This window comes from Hakea prostrata, chromosome 3, assembly GCF_041222555.1.
Source record: "Hakea prostrata isolate BN-2017 chromosome 3, UWA_Hpros_2, whole genome shotgun sequence".
Taxonomy (NCBI): Eukaryota; Viridiplantae; Streptophyta; class Magnoliopsida; order Proteales; family Proteaceae; genus Hakea; species Hakea prostrata.
Window position 1 is genome coordinate 41,775,446 of NC_142602.1, and position 22,005 is coordinate 41,797,450.

At 40.1% G+C, this 22,005-nt stretch overlaps 1 protein-coding gene across 1 annotated transcript; it reads right to left on the reverse strand.

The window, feature by feature from the left end:
- Positions 1 to 585: 585 nt before the first annotated feature.
- Positions 586 to 4,617, reverse strand: LOC149022246 (transcription factor IBH1-like). Its single transcript, XM_089150426.1, has one exon. The coding sequence runs from the start codon at positions 4,230 to 4,232 to the stop codon at positions 3,759 to 3,761; it is 474 nt and encodes a 157-aa protein (XP_089006552.1). The 5' UTR covers positions 4,233 to 4,617; the 3' UTR covers positions 586 to 3,758.
- Positions 4,618 to 22,005: the final 17,388 nt, after the last annotated feature.

The window sequence follows — 22,005 nt, forward strand, 5'->3', positions numbered from 1 at the left end:
AGGGTGAGGATTGACTAACCATGTTGTGTATTATTAAATGTTGTTATTTTGTACTTTATTAGTGATACGAATCTCTCTAAATTGTTATCTACCAATATATGCTTGTGTGTGACTTTGCGCGAACGGAAGGTAAGCTTGATGTTGAATGTTATTCTTTATTTGAATTTTTATATTGATGATGTGTATACGATATGAGAACATATGTGATGGATGATGTAGAATGTGATTATTCTTCTTAACTAATCTTGTCAACTGGGGTTGTGGGTTCGCCCATTACCCTAGTGACCTCATGTGATGGTATCTATATTTAAATTGCATAAATGATAGGTGTCTAGAAGTGTTGGGCTAGGAATCCCTATGAGTACTACTACTCTTCCGATAGGGGTATTGAAGCCGGTTAACCCGTGCTGCTAGTGGTTGGGTCCTGGATGTCGAACAGGCGCACTATCATCATAGAGAGGTAGAGTTGCATATAATATATAAGGGTCCTAGGCGCTCAAGACCGGTAACCAATCCGTGAGAGGACATGGAGAGCATCCTGTATATTATATGTGGATAACCAATGGGTTAAGGAATGGGGTCCAACAGATGCCTCCCGTTGAAGATTTCATTCATAGGTGGGAAGGTATCAAACCAAAAGGGCAGTAGGCATGAGGGGAGATATCTGGACCATATGTAGTACAAGATTGTATGACCTTGCATTGGGCTAGAATTATCACTGACACACGCCAAATCTCATACCAAATGGTGATGTGAGAGAGTGATGACCTATACAACAACCATAGATTGACAGGACTTTACCCAACAACCGCGGAGAACCCAATAGATGTCTCTTGTTGAGGGAGAGTGACTAAGACCGCCCAAAAGAGATTGGTGTTTATACTTAAAGCGTGTCTACCATAGAGATTACATGATAGAGTTAGGAACATCATATCATAATCATACATCATTTTGGCTATATTGTTAATCACATGCTTATCTTATATTTATGATGTGGAAATGATGAATGAATGCATGACATGGATGCTAGTTAACCTCACTGAGTTCTTTGAACTCACTCCTTTATTTGTGTATACTTCTCTACAGGTTATGAGGACCCCACTCCTATGGAGGATCCTTCAGTGGGAGATTTCCATGAGAGCATGATCGAGGAAGAGGTGGATGCACATGATGCCTCATGTTCCTGTCTGGATTGTTCTTATGGAGTCGATTTCCATTAGAATCTTCTTTAGAGGCTTCTGCTACGAACAAACTATGGACTTTTCTTTTAAACTCTGATGTTTATGACTTTGGATTCTAAACCTTGGATGATTGTAATCGATATTTTGGATTTTGGATTTTGGATTTTAATACTTGAACTTGCTTATTCTTGTCCTTTTAATTATGCTATATCATGTGTTGTATGGAATTGTCACTGAAACTAGGTCCTACAGTGTATCACCCCCATTGGTATGGCCGGATTTGGTTGGGTGGGGTGTGACACTGATAGTACAGTAGCTTTGGCTTTTTCTAAGGATGCTAAGTTCCATGGAAAAGCCAAACACATAGAGATCCACTACCATTTTATCCGAGATATGATTGCGAAGGGAGAAGTTGTCTTAAAGCACATCTCCACATCTAAAATGGTGGCTAACCCATTGACTAAGCCTATACCAAGGGATGTGTTTTTGTCACATGTTAGGAGTCTGGGTCTTAGACGTGGATGATGTTTTCTTTTATTTTTTAAGACATCTTCTTTTGAACATAATGAAATCGTTTTTTTAATGTGCATATTTGATGCATGTTTATGATAAGTTAGTATATTTTATAAAGATGTCACCAGGCATTAAATTGACCCACTCACACGAGTAATTCGCCTTGGCGCTTGTGGATAGCGAGTAAGATGAGCCTATAGGTTTGTAAGGCTTTAGGGGGGCTTTCAAACCAATGACAGATGCCTTAGTTGGAACTAAGATGAGACCTCAATGTTCGAACATAGAATCATCACATTTCTGTGTTTCCTGTATTGTAGCCGAATGTGAACCTTTTAGAATCAGGCAACTGAACCAAGATTCATATGGCTTTTTTTTTTTTTGTGACACACCCATATCAGTGGGAGTTGCGCCATAGCATGCATGTTTGTTGCATGTGTTGAAGTTGATCGATGATGAGAGTGATTGAATGGATTGTTGCTTCATCACTGTGTGAGCCATCAGGATCACATTTTGTTGATCCTACTTGTACCCTTTACTTTAGACTATGCCACGAAGAGGACACCCAATGATGCTACTTTAGCTTGTTCCTTAGGATCATGGATAATGCGGTTCGCAGGACAAAACTGGGAAAGCAGTTGGGGATAATCCAAAAGGCATGAGGGCTATGGGAAAACTTTTCATTTTATACCCAACAGTGATGTGACTCATTACCCAGGTGACTTGTCATTTGACAAAGTCATGAATACATCATATGAGGATAGTTCACATTGCTCACTATGAGGGATCAAGTGTGGAACTGGGTATAATTGAATTGTGTAGGGTATAATGAGATAAATTTAAGTGATGTGCTATATTGGTTAGATGGAGACTTGATATAGCATTCCTACCTAGATACATCTCTTAGGTCGCACATTAAATTTCCGCATTGAAAGGATTAGAGTTAATTAGAGCATTTGGATACCTCTGCCACCTTGTGGCAAGTGAGAGATGTTAATCATAGTGGGTCCGATTAATGGGTGTGTCCCACTACAATTTGCGCCATAGGTGGCAGCAAGACGGTTATATAGTCTAAGATAACTACCCCTCTATTTAGTTGAGTCTAAGTAGGACTCTAATATTCCTCTCTTGGATGAGTCTAAGGAAAACCCTAATTAAGGAATTAGGGTTGAGGGAAAATATTTTAAATAGAGGGATGGAATACCAAACAGAGTACCACTGATATTGAATACTCTCCTATGCTCTGCGAATTCTCCAAGCTAATCTTGAACCTCCATCATTGTGGTTCGCCGATTTGGAAGCGTGGAAATAACCTATAGAGTACACAAGCTGAAAGAAGGGAAAGGGAATACAAAGAGGCACCTCCAGTATCTAGATCCATTGCAGAACATTACTAACATAAATGATTTAAAACTCTTCATTTTAATGATTTATATTTACCAAAAAAAAAATAAAGAAGAAGAAGAGAGAAATGAGTCTCCAGTCGTAAAGCAGAAGACAACAAATAGTAATAATTTCAGCTTTATTTTCTCTCAAATGGGTCCCTTTCCCAATTAAGAGCTAAAAGAAGTCTCCCAGCACCAAAAATTGAATTCTTCCATTCAAAACCTTCAAAGCGCAGCAACATCAATTAATAATAACTTGCCATATACCTGTCAACCGACTTCTAGACTTCTAGTACATACAATCTCTGCATATTTATTGTTTCACACCAGCAACACTTGGTTATTAATCAGTTCAATCTACTTTTGAATTGAACTCAATTATTCAAAGTTCCATGTACAAACAAGAAAAACCATTAAATTTCCTCACAAACAGAAAACATATTTCTGTAACTGTGTGTGTACGTGTGTGTGTGTGAGGTTTACAAACAACTTCTAATGGCAGACAATGTTCTAAATGTGTCGAGAACTATTATTAATGTAATACCCAGTCATGTATATAAACTCTCCTTTTTTGGGTTTAGAGAAAACTTACCTTTCCAAGACCTCTAACTGTCTATATTATAATTTCCATATGGGGTCTTCCCTCTCCATCTTTATCTCTTTCTGGGTATTTATATTTGAATCAGGTAGAGTAGAAATCAGCAATGCATCGCATGATTTGCACTTGGGTAGTGAGGCATTGTATATAATGAGAAGCTTCATCTAACAAGCTACTCAAATCCATGGTTTCACCACCAGGAACAAGCTGCTGGAGTTTATCTGTACGGCTCAACTGATCTGGCTTTTGCTTATTACCCATATCAGCACTTCTCTTCCTCTTCAAACTAATCACCCTCGACCGGATCAAAGCTCGATATCTGGTACGACTTCGAAGTTTCCACAGCATGATACGGCTCCAAGCTCTCTTGGAACCAACTGCAGAAGCCATGGATGCATCAGCAGCAATCTTTATTCTCCGACTGCATTTTCGGATTTCCTGTTGAGAAGATGAAGTGGATCTGTCTTTGTTTATTCTGGCAAGTGCTCCAAGAAATATACAAGTAAACTTGGCTCTGTCCACCGGGCAAGGGTTTGAAGAAAAGCTCTTAGAACTCATGGAAGCTGAGAGATTAGAAGATAAGAAGGTGGAGAAGGTGGAGTGTGATATTTTGGTTTAGGGTAAGGGATGTGGGCACTGATGTGGGTCGTGATAACTTACTACGACATGGAAGTTACTATTCTTGGATTGATCGAAAGGCAAACAACCTATGAGATTTGTTTCTGACACAAAGTGGCCGCTTCAGAAAGACAAAAGGGAATTTTCAGCTCTGACACAGGGCCATCATCAGCTTAAAAATCTAAGAAAGAAAGAGAGAGATGTGGAAGCGAAATATAGAGAACTTAGAAGGTAGTCTCAGTATCGAGAGGGGCAGATCAGGGGGAAAATTCTAAGGAAAGAGAGGAGCTGACTAAATTGGTAAAGGAAAGATGGTTTGAAGAGGCTGGAGAATGAATGGTAGAGGAAGGAGACTTGGGAATCAAGGTTTAGTACTTCAAATTATTTTTTATTTTAATAATATATATTTGTCCTTTTGGCTTCTCTCTTCTCTCTCTCCTGTGGTTGGAGAAGTGGGTTTGTGTTTGTGGGTCCATAAAGGGCCAACCACCACATGAACGCACATGGTTTCAATGATCCGCTTTGTAGATTTGACCTATATGGCTAAGAAACCTTATTTTTTATTTATTTATATATTTTTAATAATTATTTTTAGAAATGTTTTCTTTAATTATTTTTATTTCATTTTTTATTTTTTCGTTTTTGGTTGAACTTTTTTTTGGTGTATTTTTTTTCTTTGTTGTTTTGTATACAAAAGATTTAAAAGAAAGGCAGGTTTGGCTTCTGCTTTGCATCCCAATTCAACACGAATAAACCCCAAATAATGCACGTATTATTACTTGAAAGATTCATATAGCGACATTTTACAATCTCTGAAGATTATTATCAAATGAGATTTCAAAATTTCTATATGAAAAAAAAGAAGAAAAGAAAGAGAGGTTTCAAAATTAACCATGATCAAATAATTTTCAACCACAAAAAATAAAAAATTTGATTTATTTCATCATATTATTTGGTTATAACATGTGATGTATCAAAAAGAAAAATTTTACCTTGTGAATATTTTTTTTATACAAGTCTTCTATTTATTCTTCTTGTAAATTAAAATTATAAAATGATGAGTTCTAGATCATTTACCTTAGTAATCTTGACTGTAATGGATCTAGACACAAGATATGCCTCTTTAGGTTCTCTTTCCTTTGATTTACCTTGCGTACTCCGTAGATTGTTTCCACGCTTCCAAATCGACTAACCACAATGATGGAGATTTAGAATTAACTTCTCTCTTTGGAAAATACACAGAACAAAAAAGAGTATTTTTTTCAGTAATCTATTTGATATTCCATCCTTCTATTTATAATGTTTTTTCCTCAACCCTAATTTTTTCATTAGAGTTTTACTTAGACTCACATAAGTGAGGGAAAGCAATACCAGAGTCCTACTTAGACTCAACTAAATAGAAGGGTAGTCTTCCTGGACTACGTAACATTTTTGCCACAACCTATGACGCAAATTGTAGTAGGACCTACCCACTCTGATTAACATCTCCCATTCGCCACAAGGTGGTGGAGTTATCCAAATGCTCTCATAAACTCTATCCACAAGGTGATACACTTGGCTGCACAAAACCTTTTCCTAAGAGCTTATTCAGTTGTGTTTGCAACTCTTCTAACTCGGTAGGTGACATTCTATACGGAGCTTTAGATACCGGAGCAGCTCCAAGAGTTAAGTCTATGGAAAACTCAACTTCTCTATCAGGGGGCAATCTTGACAGATCATCTGGAAACACATCAGCAAAATCACAAGCAAACTTGACATCTTCAAGCTTCTTTCCTTCCTTGACCTTGCTTCCAGGTGAAGCACTTTCCACTAATGCACGGACTTGCATCAATGCGGTCAAAGTCTTCTTACTAATCCTTCCCTTCTCACCTTGAAACTCAAAAACTGAATTCCCACTAACTTGAAACTGAATTCTCTTCAAAGAACACAAGATTACATCATTGTGAGATGTCAGCCAGTCAATTCCCAAGATTACATCAAAATCCTTCATATAAAACAACACCAAGTTCGCCTTCAAATTCTTCCCACAAACCAACACAGGACATTCTTTTAACACTCTATCTAGCTTTACAACTGTCACATCCACCCAGCCGGTACCCTACCTGGCATACCCGAGTGTGTGATCCACAGCCCCGAAGATCAAGTATTCAGAAATCATCCTCCCACATATACAATAACATAATCATAAACAAGGAATAATCATGGTTTAAATATTATGAACAAAAGATTAAAGTCAAGAAATGAATAAATAATATAATCGAGTGCCAGAAAATGATACCAGATATCCGTAGATATTAAAAGAAGTAGAGTGAGGCGGAAACTCACTCCACAGATATAGCGGAACGCAGTATGTAAGTCTAAAAGGAATTACAACTGAAACAATAGAAATAAGAAAATAACTAAACTTAAGAGTCTTCTATCCTATAGATGACATCTTCAAAATAGTGGACTTCGTCAATCCAACGGAGATGCTCCAACACCACGTTGCCTCTAATCGTAGTAAGCAACTTGATTGCCCTGAGGGATCATCGAGTAATCTTGATTGTCGCCAACACCTTGCATGTAGTACGCTTCATCGGCTTGAACTTCATCGTACCGTCCGTCATAGTAGTCAATACTTGTAGAATAGTCTAACAAAAGGTTGTACAAAAAGGAATGAGTTTTGAAGAAACTCAGTAAGGCAGTTAATCCATAACAACATAAATGGCAGGATTTCAAAGCAAAGTAAAATGCTATATGATATGAAACACATGATGCAATATGATTCTAACTCTATGTATGCTGGTCTCTATTGGAAGACATGCTTTAAGTCATAGCACCGTACTTCTTTAGGAAGGTCTCAACACACAACGCCTTTTGGTAGTGGGTCCTGCATCCCTCAGGAGAATCCATGGTTGGGGTTAGGTCACCACTCTCTCACATCACCATTGGTCTAAGTACCGGCACATGTCAGGGTCAAAGCCTAGCCAAATGCAAGTCTCCTACTCAATTACATCAAGTCAGATCTAGATACGTCCATTCCTCGCCCCTAGCGATCCTTTCCGGTATCCTTCACACTAGAGTCCTCATAGTCCCTGACTACGGACTCATCAACCCTATAGGTCATCCACATATGGTAAACGGGAAGCTCTCAAGTCCTCTCACGGGTTGGTTACCAGTCTTGAGCGCCCATGAGCCCAAGTCTAACCATATGCAACCCTACCGATAAATGGTCTCCACAATGTGATTCATGTCCTCCCACGGGTTGGTTACCAGTCTTGAGCGCCCATGAATCCCCATTGCTACCACGGGTCATTCGGTCTCAATACCCCTCCGATTAGGGTCTGACATAACAGGACATCCTAGCCAAACACTACTAGACAATCCTAAATATGTCATCCAACAGTTTAGGAAGGTGTCCAAAGGGCATCTCCGGAAACATCCCATACTATTCCCGTAGTTGTCCAAGGACACCTCTCCTTTCCAAACCATACTTAAGCATACACAAGCATCAATCCATAACATCACATATATGGTAACCTCATATATGGAAAGAAATCAATAATAATACATAACTTGCATATATTTGGTAAGTAAATCATACACGAATCAATTTAATATAAACAAGTAATGCTACTGAAATCAAGATAGTACAATAGTAGTATAACATCGTAAGAATCTAATTAAAGAAATAAACTAACAAGATTCAAATACAGAAACTAAGATATGCAATCTATGTAGTTAAGGAAATAACCATCCTTACCTTATATAACTCGCAAAGGAATCTTAGGGAATCAAGTAAGACCTTGACTAAACTTGAGAAGAAAGTCCTAAACAAGTGTATACAATATATTAGGAAAGATACATAGAAGGAAAGATATCAAAACATCCAAAATAGACCAAATATGAGGTTGCTGTACTCATTGGTCAATTGGATTGGTCTAATGCCTCAGTCAACCAACCGAGACAGTGGCCTTCAAGAATCAGAATTTTTAGAATATAGAACCGAATTTGGTGGTTCAAAAGGGTACTAAACAAGTGGTAAACTACAATGGCAGCATACTAGTATATAGAGGACTTCAAAACACTAATCGAATCAAGTTTTCAAGTTACAAATTAGGAACCAAAAAGTTACCCTAATTAGGTCCATCATGGTTCTTGAAGAAAGCATGGTATGATCAAGGATAAAGAACTAGAGAATGATAGGTTATAAATCTTGTAAAGAAAACACAGTGATTGACTACTAATATGATCAATAAAATAGATCTAAGAAGATCAGAATTTGAATCAAAAGGTAAACGGAGACAAGATCATGATTTAGATCATGGTTCCTTCAAAAGCTTGCAATGATCATGATGAAGATCATTGCATTAGCCAATAATCTTTAGGAAAACATGAGAGATAAGTAGAGAGATGTTTGCAATAGAGAATGCAGCATCTTCTCTACTGTCTCAACCCAAAAAGGAAAGAAAATCAAAGATGGAGAAGAAGAAGAGAGTGTAGACATACCTTTGATGCAAGAGGAAGAAGATTACTTGAGTTCTTGCGAGAGATCAACCAAGGATGCAAGGAAATTGATTGGAATGGAGCTCTGACTCGTTCCAGAGGCTTAGGAGGCAGTGGAGACGAAGTAATCCCGAGATTTGGATTTAAATAGAGTAGCCACGACCTAATTAGCAAAAACAGAACCCATTGGTCGATTGGATTGGTCGACGACCGGTCCACCAATGAGTCGACCAATCAGGACAGCAAGTTCAAAATGTGGATTTGAAGGCTCAGATCAAGTCCAAACATAAAGGGGTATTGCACACACCTAAAGTGACTTACCTAGTAGGTAGAAATGCCTTTGAACCAATACAGAGAGCACTCCAAGTCCATCAACTAATCCGATCTTCATCAGGATGTAGTTTCCATAAATGGAACACTGACCTCAACACTCATGGATTCCAATCCAGCCACCAAGTCTTCTACTGAAATGGCCCAAAGCTGACTTCTTGCCTTACTTCGGGTTGTCGGACCTACAAACAACAGGGTTTCCGGGTCAAGGTTAGGGCTGGGTTTCACATTCTCCCCCCTTAAAGAAATTTCTTCCCCGAAATTGAAAGCGTACATGTGCTTCCAAAGAGGTGAGGAAACTTCTCCTTCATTTCTTTTTCCTTCTCCCAAGAAGCTTCTTCAGGGGTATGGTTCTTCCACCGAATCTTCACCAAAGGGATGGTGCGATTCCGTAGCTGCTTGTCCTTCTTATCCAGGATTTCGGCAGGTTCTTCTTCATAGGTAAGATCAACACTAAGTCCTTCAGGTGCTTGCTGTAAAATGTGTTCCGGGTTCTCTATATATTTCCGAAGCATCGAAACATGAAACACATTATTCACAACAGCAATAGACGGAGGTAATGCTAAACGATACGCAACAGGTCCAACCTTCTCCAAAATCTCAAAAGGTCCAATGAAATGAGGGCTAAGCTTTCCCTTAACATTGAATCTCATCACACCCTTCATTGGTGAAACCTTCAAGAAAACTTTCTCTGCAACTTGAAATTCTAGATCAGTCCTTCTCTTATCAGCATAAGATTTCTGTCTTGACTGAGCAGACTTCATCCTTTCTCTAATCATATCCATAAAATCCGGCCTTATCCTTACCCTGACCCGGCCCGGATTTTATACTGTTGCAGGTCCGAAGACCCGAAGTGGTGGTAGAAGAAACCTGTGGGCCCTCTTAGTGGATGATTCGATGCTTGATGTTGAGCCTATGGACATTGACAATGATGCCCCTCACTTGTGCACCTTGTCAGTGTTGAGTAAAAATATGTGCATCGATGAAGATTGAATTAGTTGAATCACTTCCCGGAACCCCGTGATCAATCCGAAGGTATTTTCTGAAACTAGACTTGTTGGTTGACTTGTAGGAGAAAACCCCGCTCAATTTGACCCTGTATAGCCTTCCAAATCCACTCCTGAAGTTGTTGTCATAGCTTGGTCGATTGCTTGGTCGACTGACAGTCGACCAGCCAGTCGACCAAGAGTAATGAAATCCAACTTTGCACTAAATCTCTTCCCATTTTGCCCCTACCTTTTTGGAACTCGTGAATGAGGACCTAAACTAATCATTTGCACTCCAGAGCTCGAGGTTGGGCACTCTCTTGGGCTATTCCTTGAAGTTTGGGAAGATCTTTGACTCCATTCTTTATTGTATACACTAATCATCAACTCAAGGTATGATTTCTTCTATTCCTCTTCTAATCTATTCATGTTTCTATCAATTAATGATCTTGAAACCATGGCTGAAGTGCTGCAACCTTGCAAACACTTAACCATGGGTTTCCCCCTTTTCAATTCCTTAATCCTCCCCCACTCTTGCTATGCTATGATTCAAATGAGATTAATTGCACTCCATCACTTTGATTCTATTCAATCTAACCTATTTTGATTCTAATCTGATATGTAGATGCATGATAAGCTTAGGCTGTAATGAAATTAAGATTCTAGCTTGATTCTTAGCACGCATTTGATTGATTCTTATCATCCCTTTCAATTTCTATAAGTTCCAATTTAATTCTTGCTAAGCATCATATAGAACCTAAAATTCGATTTGGGTATTTTTTTTTTATTGAACCGTTGGATCATCATGAAAATTAGTGCGTAATATCCTCTTACTGTTATAAACATGCCCTCCAAATTTCATGACGATCGGAGCACCGGAAGGGCAGTTTTGGATTAAGTTCCCATTGCTGTCCTGAAGATAACAAGTCTTGGTCGACTGACAGTCGACCAAGCCAGTCAACCAAGAGTTGTTAAGGCCCAGTGCTCAGCCAATTTTGAAACCATTTGAACCCCAATTCAATTGTTTTCTTCTCTGACATTAATTGTATGATTATCTAGGGTATCAACACTGATTTTGGGACCATACTTGGTAATCATTGAATCTATTTACAACTTGATTAAGGTAAGGACAATCGTTAACTCAAGTATGTTAATTATACCAACATGCTTACATTATGGGAACTTATTGGTTATGATCATATGAGTAATCCTTTACTATACATGATTGTTATGTGTTTCCTTATCAGTAATAGAATGTATATATCATTTAGAATATCATGTTCAGTTTTACTTTATGATTATGTATGATCAATCATGTTATGATATGTATTTGTTTATATGACGAATCATTGATTTAGTATAATATGATGAGATTGAGATTGTGATTGACTACGTATGACTTGGGATTGAGAGGTGTCCTTTCGACACTTCTGTCCTTGGACATTGGAGGGAGTAGTATGGGATATTCCCCGAAGGTGTCCATCGACGCTTTCCCGGGTTATTGGATGACATGTATAGGATTGTCTAGGCGTATGGTTAGGATTTCCCTTGTCATATCAGACCCGAATCGGAAGGGTATTGAGACCGAATGACCCGTGGTAGCAATGGGGATTCATGGGCGCTCAAGACCGGTACCCACTCCGTGAGAGGACTTGAACTATATTCCGGATACCCGAAAGGGGCCATTTATTGATAGGGTTGCATATGGATAGACTTGGGCTCACGGGCGCTCAAGACCGGTAACCAACCCGTGAGAGGACGTGAGAGCTTCCCGTTTACTATATGTGGATGACCAATAGGGTTGATGAGTCCGTAATCCGGGATTACGCTGACTCTAGTGTGAAGGATACCGGAAAGGATTGCCGGGGGCGAGGAATGGACGTATCTGGATCTGACATGATATGACTAAGTAGATGACTTGCATTGGGCTAGGCTTTACTGTGACATGCGCCAGTACTTATGCCAAATGGTGATGTGAGAGAGTGGTGACTAAATCCCCAACCATGGTTTTTGAGATGACTTTATCGAACTTCCCCGGGCAGACCCAAGATATCTTATGATCGAGGGGGAGTGACTGACGACCCAAAGAAGTATGGTGCCATGACTTAAAGCATGTCTACCCTAGAGACTAGCATACTTAAGATTAGAATCATCATTCATCATTGTCTCATATCATATTGCATCCTATTTTGACTTGTGTTGATTGAACTGTGGATTATGAAACGACTTGCCTTGCTGAGTTCTTTTTGAACTCATTCCTTTTGTGCAATTTGTTAGATTACACTGCAGGTACAGAAGACCTTGATGGCACATCCTATGACCCGAGCTATGATCCCGCATACTACCCTTCGGGTGATGGCTACGCGGAGAGTCAGGATTGCTATACCGAGGAGGATTATAGTGCGTACCAGGGTTAGCCCCACATTAGTGAGGGAGCGGCCACGTTGGGTTTACTTTATCCATACTTTTGAAGAGGATATCATTAGGATAGAGGAAACCTATGTGTAGGCCCCATTTCTCTGGATGACTGTAATCATTTGGATATTCTCTCTCTAGTTCCTATGGATTTGTTCATAACACTGGGTGTAACTTAACTTGATTTATCACTGTTCTGCTGTTGGTGAAGGAGTGACTTCTGATCACTCTCTCTTTGAGACTCTGTTATTTAGAATTTGATACTTAATATATTTCCACACTCTGATTTACTAACTTCTCTTATTCAATTGATCTATTTATGGCTTGTTTTATACATTGATTATATTGTTCATGATTATGTTATCGTGTATGTGGGAGGCATGGCCGCTCGATCTGGATCTTCGGGCTGTGGATCACATCCCGAGTTGCCAGATAGGATACCGGCTGGGTGGATGTGACAATATCAACCATCGCACTCGTAACTTCAATCATCCTGTGACCTAAGACCTTTCTTTCACCCGTCTCAGTCCAGTACAATGGTGTCCTACAAGTATTACCATACAAAGCCTTGAATGGAGCCATGCCTATTGTTGCTTGATAATTGTTGTTATAGGCAAACTCAACCAAAGCTAAGTGTTCATCCCAAATTTCCACCCATATCCACCACACAAGACCTGAGCATGTCTTCCAAGGTCGTTGTTCCCTCGGTTGTCCATCCGCCGTGGGTGATGAGCGACTCAAATTCAATTGGGTTCTCAAGGCCTTCGCAACGTTCCAAAACCTGAGGTAAACCTGGATCCGATCGGACATACTCTTGGCACTCCGTGGCCCATTGTCCGCATGCCTGCTGCTTTCCGGGTGGTGATTCATAGAAATGAAATGGGCTGATTTGGTCAACCTATCAACAATCACCCACACAGTGTCATTGCCTTTAGTTGTCCGAGGCAAGCTAGTCACGAAGTCCATAGAGATATCCTCCCACTTCCAACTAGGAATAGGAAGGGGTTGAAGTAATCCAGATGGAGGTTGATGAACGGCTTTCACACGTTGGCAAGTCTCACACTTGGCAACAAAATGATCAACATCATTCTTCAAACCAATCCACCAAAAATGTTCCTTCAAGTCCTTGTACATCTTGGTGCTTCCAGGGTGTACTATATAGACTGACTGGTGTGCTTCCTTCATAATTTCTTCATTTGCTGGCACACATAGTCTACCTCTAAACAATAAAGCACCATCCATGGATATACCGAAGTTGGGGTCCGACTCAGGATTCGAAGAAATCTTCTCAACTTTGTCCTTAAGTTCATGATCAGAACTCTGCAGGGCAACAATCTTATCTCTGAGGCAAGATCTTGCCGTCATGGCAGAAAGAACAACATCAGAATTCTCAGGGACAACTTCCAAATCAAAACTCTCAATAGAAGACAACAATGGTAGACTCAAAGCATTCAAATCCAAAGTCTTCTTCTGATTCATCCTACTAAGAGCATCAGCAACAACGTTTGCCTTCCCAGGGTGATACTGAATATCACAATCATAATCAGAGACTAGTTCCAACCATCTTCTTTGCCTCATGTTCAACTCCTTTTGGGTAAAGAAGTATTTCAAACTCTTATGATCCGTGAAAATGGCAATCTTCTCACCGTAGAGGTAATGTCTCCAAATCTTCAAAGCAAAGACAACAGCGGCAAGTTCTAGATCGTGAGTGGGGTAATTCAGCTCATAATCTTTCAATTACCGAGAAGCATAGGCTACGACCTTACAATGTTGCATCAGTACACAACCCAAACCAATCTTTGACGCATCAATATAGACTGTCATACCACCGGAACTATCAGGTATAGTCAAAACCGGGGCACTTGTCAATCTATCCTTCAACTCTTGGAAACTCTTCTCACAAGCGTCAGACCAAACAAACTTCTCTTCTTTCCTAGTTAACTTTGTCATAGGAGCAGCCAACCAAGAAAAGTTCTCAATAAACCTTCTATAGTAACCCGCCAATCCAAGGAAACTTCTTATTTCCGTAACCGTCTTCGGTCTTTCCCAATCAGCCACTGCTTGGACTTTTTCAGGATTGACACAAATACGTTCAGCTGAAACCACATGGCTGAGGAATACTACACTCTTGACCCAAAAATCACACTTGCTAAACTTAGCATAAAGCTTCTTTTCTCGCAGTCTTTGCAAAGTGAAACTTAAATGGCTCGCATGCTCTTCTTCATTCTTCGAATATATCAAGATGTCGTCGATGAAGACAATCACAAACTTATCAAGCACATCATGAAATACTATGTTCATGAGGTCCATGAACACTGCAGGAGCATTAGTCAAACTGAAAGGCATGACTCTGAACTCATAATGACCGTACCTTGTTTCAGAAAGTTGTCTTGAAGATATCACTAGGCTTCACTTTCAACTGGTGATATCCAGATCTCAAGTCAATCTTTGAGAACACAGCTGCACCCTTCAGCTGATCAAAGAGATCATCAATTCTAGGCAGCAGGTATCTATTCTTGATGGTCACCTTATTCAACTCACGGTAGTCGATGCACAGACGCATACTACCATCCTTCTTCTTGACGAACAAAACCAGAGCTCCCCAAGGTGACACACTAGGTTGTACGAAACCTCTATCAATAAGCTCATTCAACTGGTTTTGTAACTCCTTCAGCTCAGTAGGAGCCATCCTATATGGAGCCTTAGATACTGGAGCGGCACCAAGGATGAGATCAATAGAAAACTCAACATCCCTATCCGGAGGCACTCCCGATAGATCATCAGGGAAGACATCAACAAAGTCACAAACAATCTTGACTTGGATTGGGAAAGACCGAGGACGGCGGGTGGGGTGTGACAGATAGTCCCTGACTACGGACTCATCAACCCTATAGGTCATCCACATATGGTAAACGGGAAGCTCTCACGTCCTCTCACGGGTTGGTTACCGGTCTTGAGCGCCCGTGAGCCCAAGTCTAACCATATGCAACCCTACCGATAAATGGTCCCCACAATGTGATTCCTGTCCTCTCACGGGTTGGTTACTGGTCTTGAGCGCCCATGAATCCCCATTGCAACCACGGGTCGTTTGGTCTCAATTCCCCTCCGATTAGGGTCTGACATAACAGGACATCCTAGCCAAACACTACTAGACAATCCTAAATATGTCATCCAACAGTTTAGGAAGGTGTCCAAAGGGCATCTCCGGAAACATCCCATACTATTCCAGTAGTTGTCCAAGGACAGAAGTGTCAAAAGGACACCTCTCCTTTCCAAACCATACTTAAGCATACACAAGCATCAATCCATAACATCACATATATGGTAACCTCATATATGGAAAGAAATCAATAATAATACATAACTTGCATATATTTGGTAAGTAAATCATACACGAATCAATTTAATATAAGCATAAACAAGTAATGCTACTGAAATCAAGATAGTACAACAGTAGTATAACATTGTAAGAATCTAATTAAAGAAATAAACTAACAAGATTCAAATACAGAAACTAAGATATGCAATCTATGTAGTTAAGGAAATAACCATCCTTACCTTATATAAACCCGCAAAGGAATCTTAGGGAATCAAGTAAGACCTTGACTAAAATTGAGAAGAAAGTCCTAAACAAGTGTATACAACATATTAGGAAAGATACCTAGAAGGAAAGATATCAAAACATCCAAAACAGACCAAAAATGAGGTTGCTGTACTCATTGGCCGATTGGATTGGTCTACTGGTCCAGTCGACCAACCGAGACAATGGCCTTCAAGAATCAGAATTTTGAGAATATAGTACCGAATTTGGGGTTCAAAAGGGTACTAAACAAGTGGTAAACTACAATGGCAGCATACTAGTATAAAAGGGACTTCAAAACACTAATCGAATCAAGTTTTCAAGTTACAAACTAGGGACCAAAAAGTTACCCTAATTAGGTCAATCATGGTTCTTGAAGAAAGCATGGTATGATCAAGGATAAAGAACTAGAGGATGATAGGTTACAAATCTTTTAAAGAAAACATAGCGATTAACTACTAATATGATCAATAAAAATAAATCCAAGAAACTAGGGTTTCAACCTTTATGGCTCTCATGAAAAGGTTATGATCACAGGATGAAAGGGAATAAATGCTTGGCCAATTATAACAAGAAAATCATAGGAATCATGTTTAGATTAACATAAATATTGCCCATGAGGTTTCCCTCGCATGGGAGTTTACGAAAGGTTTCCAGAAAGATCATACAAGGGTTAGGGTTTCAAAAAAATCTTCGGCTAGGGTTAAGATCATGATGATGATCATAGATCTCAATGAATAGAATGAGATCATGGAATAGATGGTTGCAAGAATGCAGCATCTCCTTCTTGATCTCAATCAAGAAAAAGATTAAAGAAACGAAATTCAGAGATGGAGAAGAAGAAGAGAGTGTAGACATACCTTTGATGCAAGAGGAAGAAGATTACTTGAGTTCTTGCGAGAAATCAACCAAGGATGCAAGGAAATTGATTGGAATGAAGCTCTGACTCGTTCCAGAGGCTTAAGAGGCAGTGGAGACGAAGTAATCCCGAGATTTGGATTTAAATAGAGTAGCCACGACCTAATTAGCAAAAACAGAACCCATTGGTCGATTGGATTGGTCGACCAATCAGGACAACAAGTTCAAACTGTGGATTTGAAGGCTTAGATCAAGTCCAAACATAAAGGGGTTTTGCACACACCTAAAGTGACTTACCTTGTAGGTAGAAATGCCTTCAAACCAATACAGAGAGCACTCCAAGTCCATCAACTAATCTGATCTTCATCAAGATGCAGTTTCCATAAATGGAACACTGACCTCAACACTCATGGATTCCAATCCAGCCACCAAGTCTTCTACTGAAATGGCCCAAAGCTTACTTCTAGCTTTACTTCGGGTTGTTGGACCTACAAACAACAGAGTTTCCGGGTCAAGGTTAGGGCTGGGTTTCACACTTGGGCTCATGGGCGCTCAAGATCGGTAACCAACCCATGAGGGGACATGAGAGCTTCCCGTTTACCATATGTGGATAACCAATAGGGTTGATGAGTCCGTAGTCAAGGACTATGAAGACTCTAGTGTGAAGGATACCATAAAGGATCGCCAGAGGCGAGGAATGGACGTATCTGGATCTGAGTTGATGTAACTAAGTAGAAGACTCGCATTTGGCTAGGCTTTAACCCTGACATGCGCCAGTACTTAGACCAATGGTGATGTGATAGAGCGGTGACCTATACCCCCAGCCATGGATTGTCTCGAGGGATGAAGGACCCACTACCAATTGGCGTCGTGAGATGAGACCCTCCTAAAGAAATACGGTGCTATGACTTAAAGGATGTCCGCCAATAGAGACTAGCATACATAGAGTTAGATTCATACATTCATTGTTTGTCTCATACCATATTGCATTCATGTGTTGCTTTGAAAACCTACCATTTATGTTATTATGGATTAACTACCTTACTGGGTTTCTTTTGAAACTCACTCCTTCTGTGCTATGTCTTGTTAAATTACTCTACAGGCTCAGAGTATTATGACTGCTCATATGAAGAAGCACAGGGAGAGGAGACATATTTCCAAGAAGGTGATTGCGGTCACGACGATTACCTTGAAGATTCCGCAAGTGGTCATGCTGCATACAATGCTTAGTCCGTCGATAGAATGGAAACGTCCTTGTGCTATTTTTGAGATTTACACTTATAGAGATGTTCTCTATAAGATTGAAAACGATTTAGTTACTAATTGCACTTGTTATTGGGATTAGTTTTAATCTCTTTTCCTTTTCTTTCTGAACTACTATTCCGCTGTGATTGGTAGAGTGAGTTTCCGCCTCACTTTACTTTATGATTTTGACATTATTGTTACCTTTCGTACTTTGATGATACATGATTTATTTCCTTCCTTATTTGGATCTCTCATTTATATTTTGCACATTGGTTATTTATGTTCTTGATTATGTTATTGCTTATGTGGGAGGATGATTTCCTCGATACTTGATCTACGGGGCTGTGGATCACACATTCGGGTATGCCAAGTAGGGTATCGGCTGGGTGGATGTGACACACTTTCTCTTTCAGCTTCTTCCAACTTCTTAGCATTCTGAACTACTTGAGCATAGCTCTCAAGAGGGAGGATGGTGAGATATGTCTTTATAGATGGTTGTAGTCCTTTGAAGAATTTCTTTGCTTTTGCATTGTCAAGCTTTATCGAATCAGGGGCGAAAAAGAATAACTCTTCAAACTTCTGCTGGTAGTCCATCATAGATAAGGAACCTTGAGCTAATGCCATGAACTCTGCTTCTTTGGCATCCTTCACTCCCTCAAGAAAGTAGTTCTTACAGAAGGCTTCTTTAAATACTTTCCATGAGACAACACCAGCATGGAGGGCTTCGAGAATAGGGCGAGATGAAGTCCACCATGCATCTGCTTCTTGCTGAAGCTTCTACTCGGCGAAGAGTACTTTTTGGGCATCAGTACACTGTAAGTGCTAAAAAGCCTTCTCTAATTCCCTTAGCCATTTGTTAGGAAACAAAGCATCCTTTGATACACCGGTACAAGATGGCACTTGCAGTTTTAAGAAACTCTCCATCAACCTGGTATGCGGGGTTCCAGCAAACCTCTCCACATACGGGGCTGCCACACCTGGGTTACCGTGCCCACCAGTGCAGTTCTCTTCCTGAAGAGCCACAAAGCCAGCCATCATCTGATTGAACTGGGCCTGCTTCTGTTGCATCATATTAGTCATGACGCTAGCAATGTCCTTGAAGCTTCCAATCTCAGGGGCATTGGGGATGCCATAGTTGTATGGCTATCCTCTTGGGTCCGTTGGTCAGATCCCCCGGCAGGTGTTTCTTCATTACCAGTACTACCGAAACCGACGAGACGATTTCTCAAGAGAACCATTCTGCAAAACTAGAGATAACAACACTGAAAATCGAAAATCCATCAATAACCACTTGACCATATGATTAGAATGCTTAAATCATACATAGAGGCATTAATAAAGTAAGCAAACAATCAAACTTTTGTCAAAATCCAAAAAATTTCATCAAAAAACCCAAATTTCACATTCTGTGTTCATCTGGTCGACTGGTCAATCGACCAAGCTCAATAGCATGCGAAAATTTAGCTTTTAACTTAATTTTTCACTTCAAACTTCATTCTAACTCATTTCTCTTGTGGGAGGGCTCTGGAGAACATTCTTACAAGTGTTTCCAAGGAGAATCCAAGTGTTTTCAAGCTTCAACAACATCAAGATAACATACATTGCACATCAAAACAAGGTAAACACTATTCATCATCTTCTCAAGTTGGTTTCTTCACTTAGATTTCTTAAGATACCATGTTTAACTTGTTGTTCTAGGTTAGAAACATGTTCATGCATTCTTAGTAACATAATCCCATAGTTTCCATGCAAAAACAAGCCTTAAACATCAAGCAAACACAAAAAACCAACTTGTTAACGCTAACGCAGCCGAAATCCCCAAATTTAGAAAAACTTCGATTAGTCCCAAACCGCTTTGAATTTTTACATGAAATCAGTTGTCACATGCTAGGAATGATATGCTAGATGTGCCCAAGCAATTCATTTCAACCAATTTTGATGTTTCCAAAAATCCCCAATTTTGACCTAAGAAGCCAAAATCCCAATTCTAGCTTGCTGAATTTTTCGCTTTAGGCCATGATTTCGAGGGGTTTTCTTCAATTAAACTTCATAAGCATGTTATTCAAAGTAATATGCACATGCTAGTATGTTCAAATTGAATTTTCCCCAAAAATCGAAAATTTCCAAAATTTACGAAAATGCCCTTCTTGTCTAATCTCTTGGTAATTTTCTAACATTGACTTGTTGATCTTTTTCTATAGGTATAGATATCATGGAGGGATGAGGATGAGGTGGTCACAATCGAGGTAGATTGGTTGGAGCCAGGAGAGGTGGTGGTTAGGTACCTTTGCAGCCACAAGCGGAGGTGATAGATCGATACTACTTCGTTACTCCATTGGTTGAGTTTCTTTACAAGGTATACTTCGGGCATTTCCGTATAGAGTAGGGACAAGTATTGCAAATACAAGAGTTGAGGACTTTTCGTGTCGAACAGAGATTTGATACGATGAGATGGACACACCTATTCACGGAGGATCTTTGGGCGTATCCCGAGTTAGTTCGGCTGTTTTACAGCAATCTAACGTCATTTGAGGACGGTCAGGATGGTCAGTTAGAGTTGGTGAAGCGAGTCAGGTTAGAGGGACTCAGATCAGATTTTCCACGAGTATATTAGCAGAGATACTCGAGGTACCTCATTATCCACATGCATGTGTGTGGGTATAAGGAGGTGAGGAGTTCAGCAGACACTTACTCCCATATGAGTTGCATGAGATTTGTTCTACATTATTGGATGATCGACAGTGCTATCGTCCTAGGATCAGTGGTGATATGATTCCATCGGTTAGAGTCATCGGACGAATAGTAGGGAGGAACATCATACCGAGAGCAGAACATCACCATGTGGTCACTGTGATGGATGCTTTGCTCATCTATCGGATTTATTTGGGGTTTGAGATAGATTTGGCATATATTGTACAGAATGTCATGATCGAGATTGTTGAGCACCCGAGTACTAGGAATCTGTATTTTGGGCGCCTACTGACACGTATCTTCAAGTACTTTGGAGTGGAGTTAGATGGTAGGGAGAGGGCTACTCGAGGCATGGGGTATTCCATCGGTGCGAGGTCTATTGCACTGATGCAGTTAGATCATGCCGAGAGATCTCCGAGTGTAGGGGATGAGACTGAGTCTGAGGACGAGGATGAGGTGGCACCAGTAGATAAGGGTTAGGAGGCTGCAGATTTTGACGATCATGATGAGGAGGATACAGGGATGCATGATGCCAGTCAGGATGATCAGGAGATTCCTGCACCATGCTTTGAGGTAGGGGGCCCATCACATGCCGTTCCAAAGACACCGGACTTGCATGCACCGATGCTTTCCATGACTTCCATGCTAAAGAGGATGAAGGTCAGGCAGGAGCAGGCGTATGAGAGGATAGAGTCGAGATAGACATAGTTGTATGAGAGGATGGACGCGAGGCTCACACAGATGTACGAGAGGTTAGAGGTGAGACATGCACAGATAGAGTCCAAACAGGGGCTTATGCAGTCTCAGCTCACTCAGATTTCGAGGATGTCCAGTGCGATTAGAGATTAGAGGCGGTCTCCTAGATAGACTTATTGTATTAGGATTTCAGTTATGCTTTTCATATGTAACTTGATGTAAAACTTTCTTAAGTTAATGAAATTCGCCTTTGTTTCACTTTGTGATTGTGCATTATCCACTTTCTTTTTATTTCATTAAGTGGTGTTTGTTAAATTATAATTATTGTATATTATCCAACAATCACTTATGCTTCATTAATTAAGTTTCTAGTCCAAGTTATCTATTATTCACTCTAAGAATACAAGAGTCACTTCTGGATCTATGA

Bases quoted from the DNA above. Each gene is read 5' to 3' on its own strand.
- LOC149022246 (XM_089150426.1), bottom strand. From the start codon at position 4,232: ATGAGTTCTAAGAGCTTTTCTTCAAACCCTTGCCCGGTGGACAGAGCC.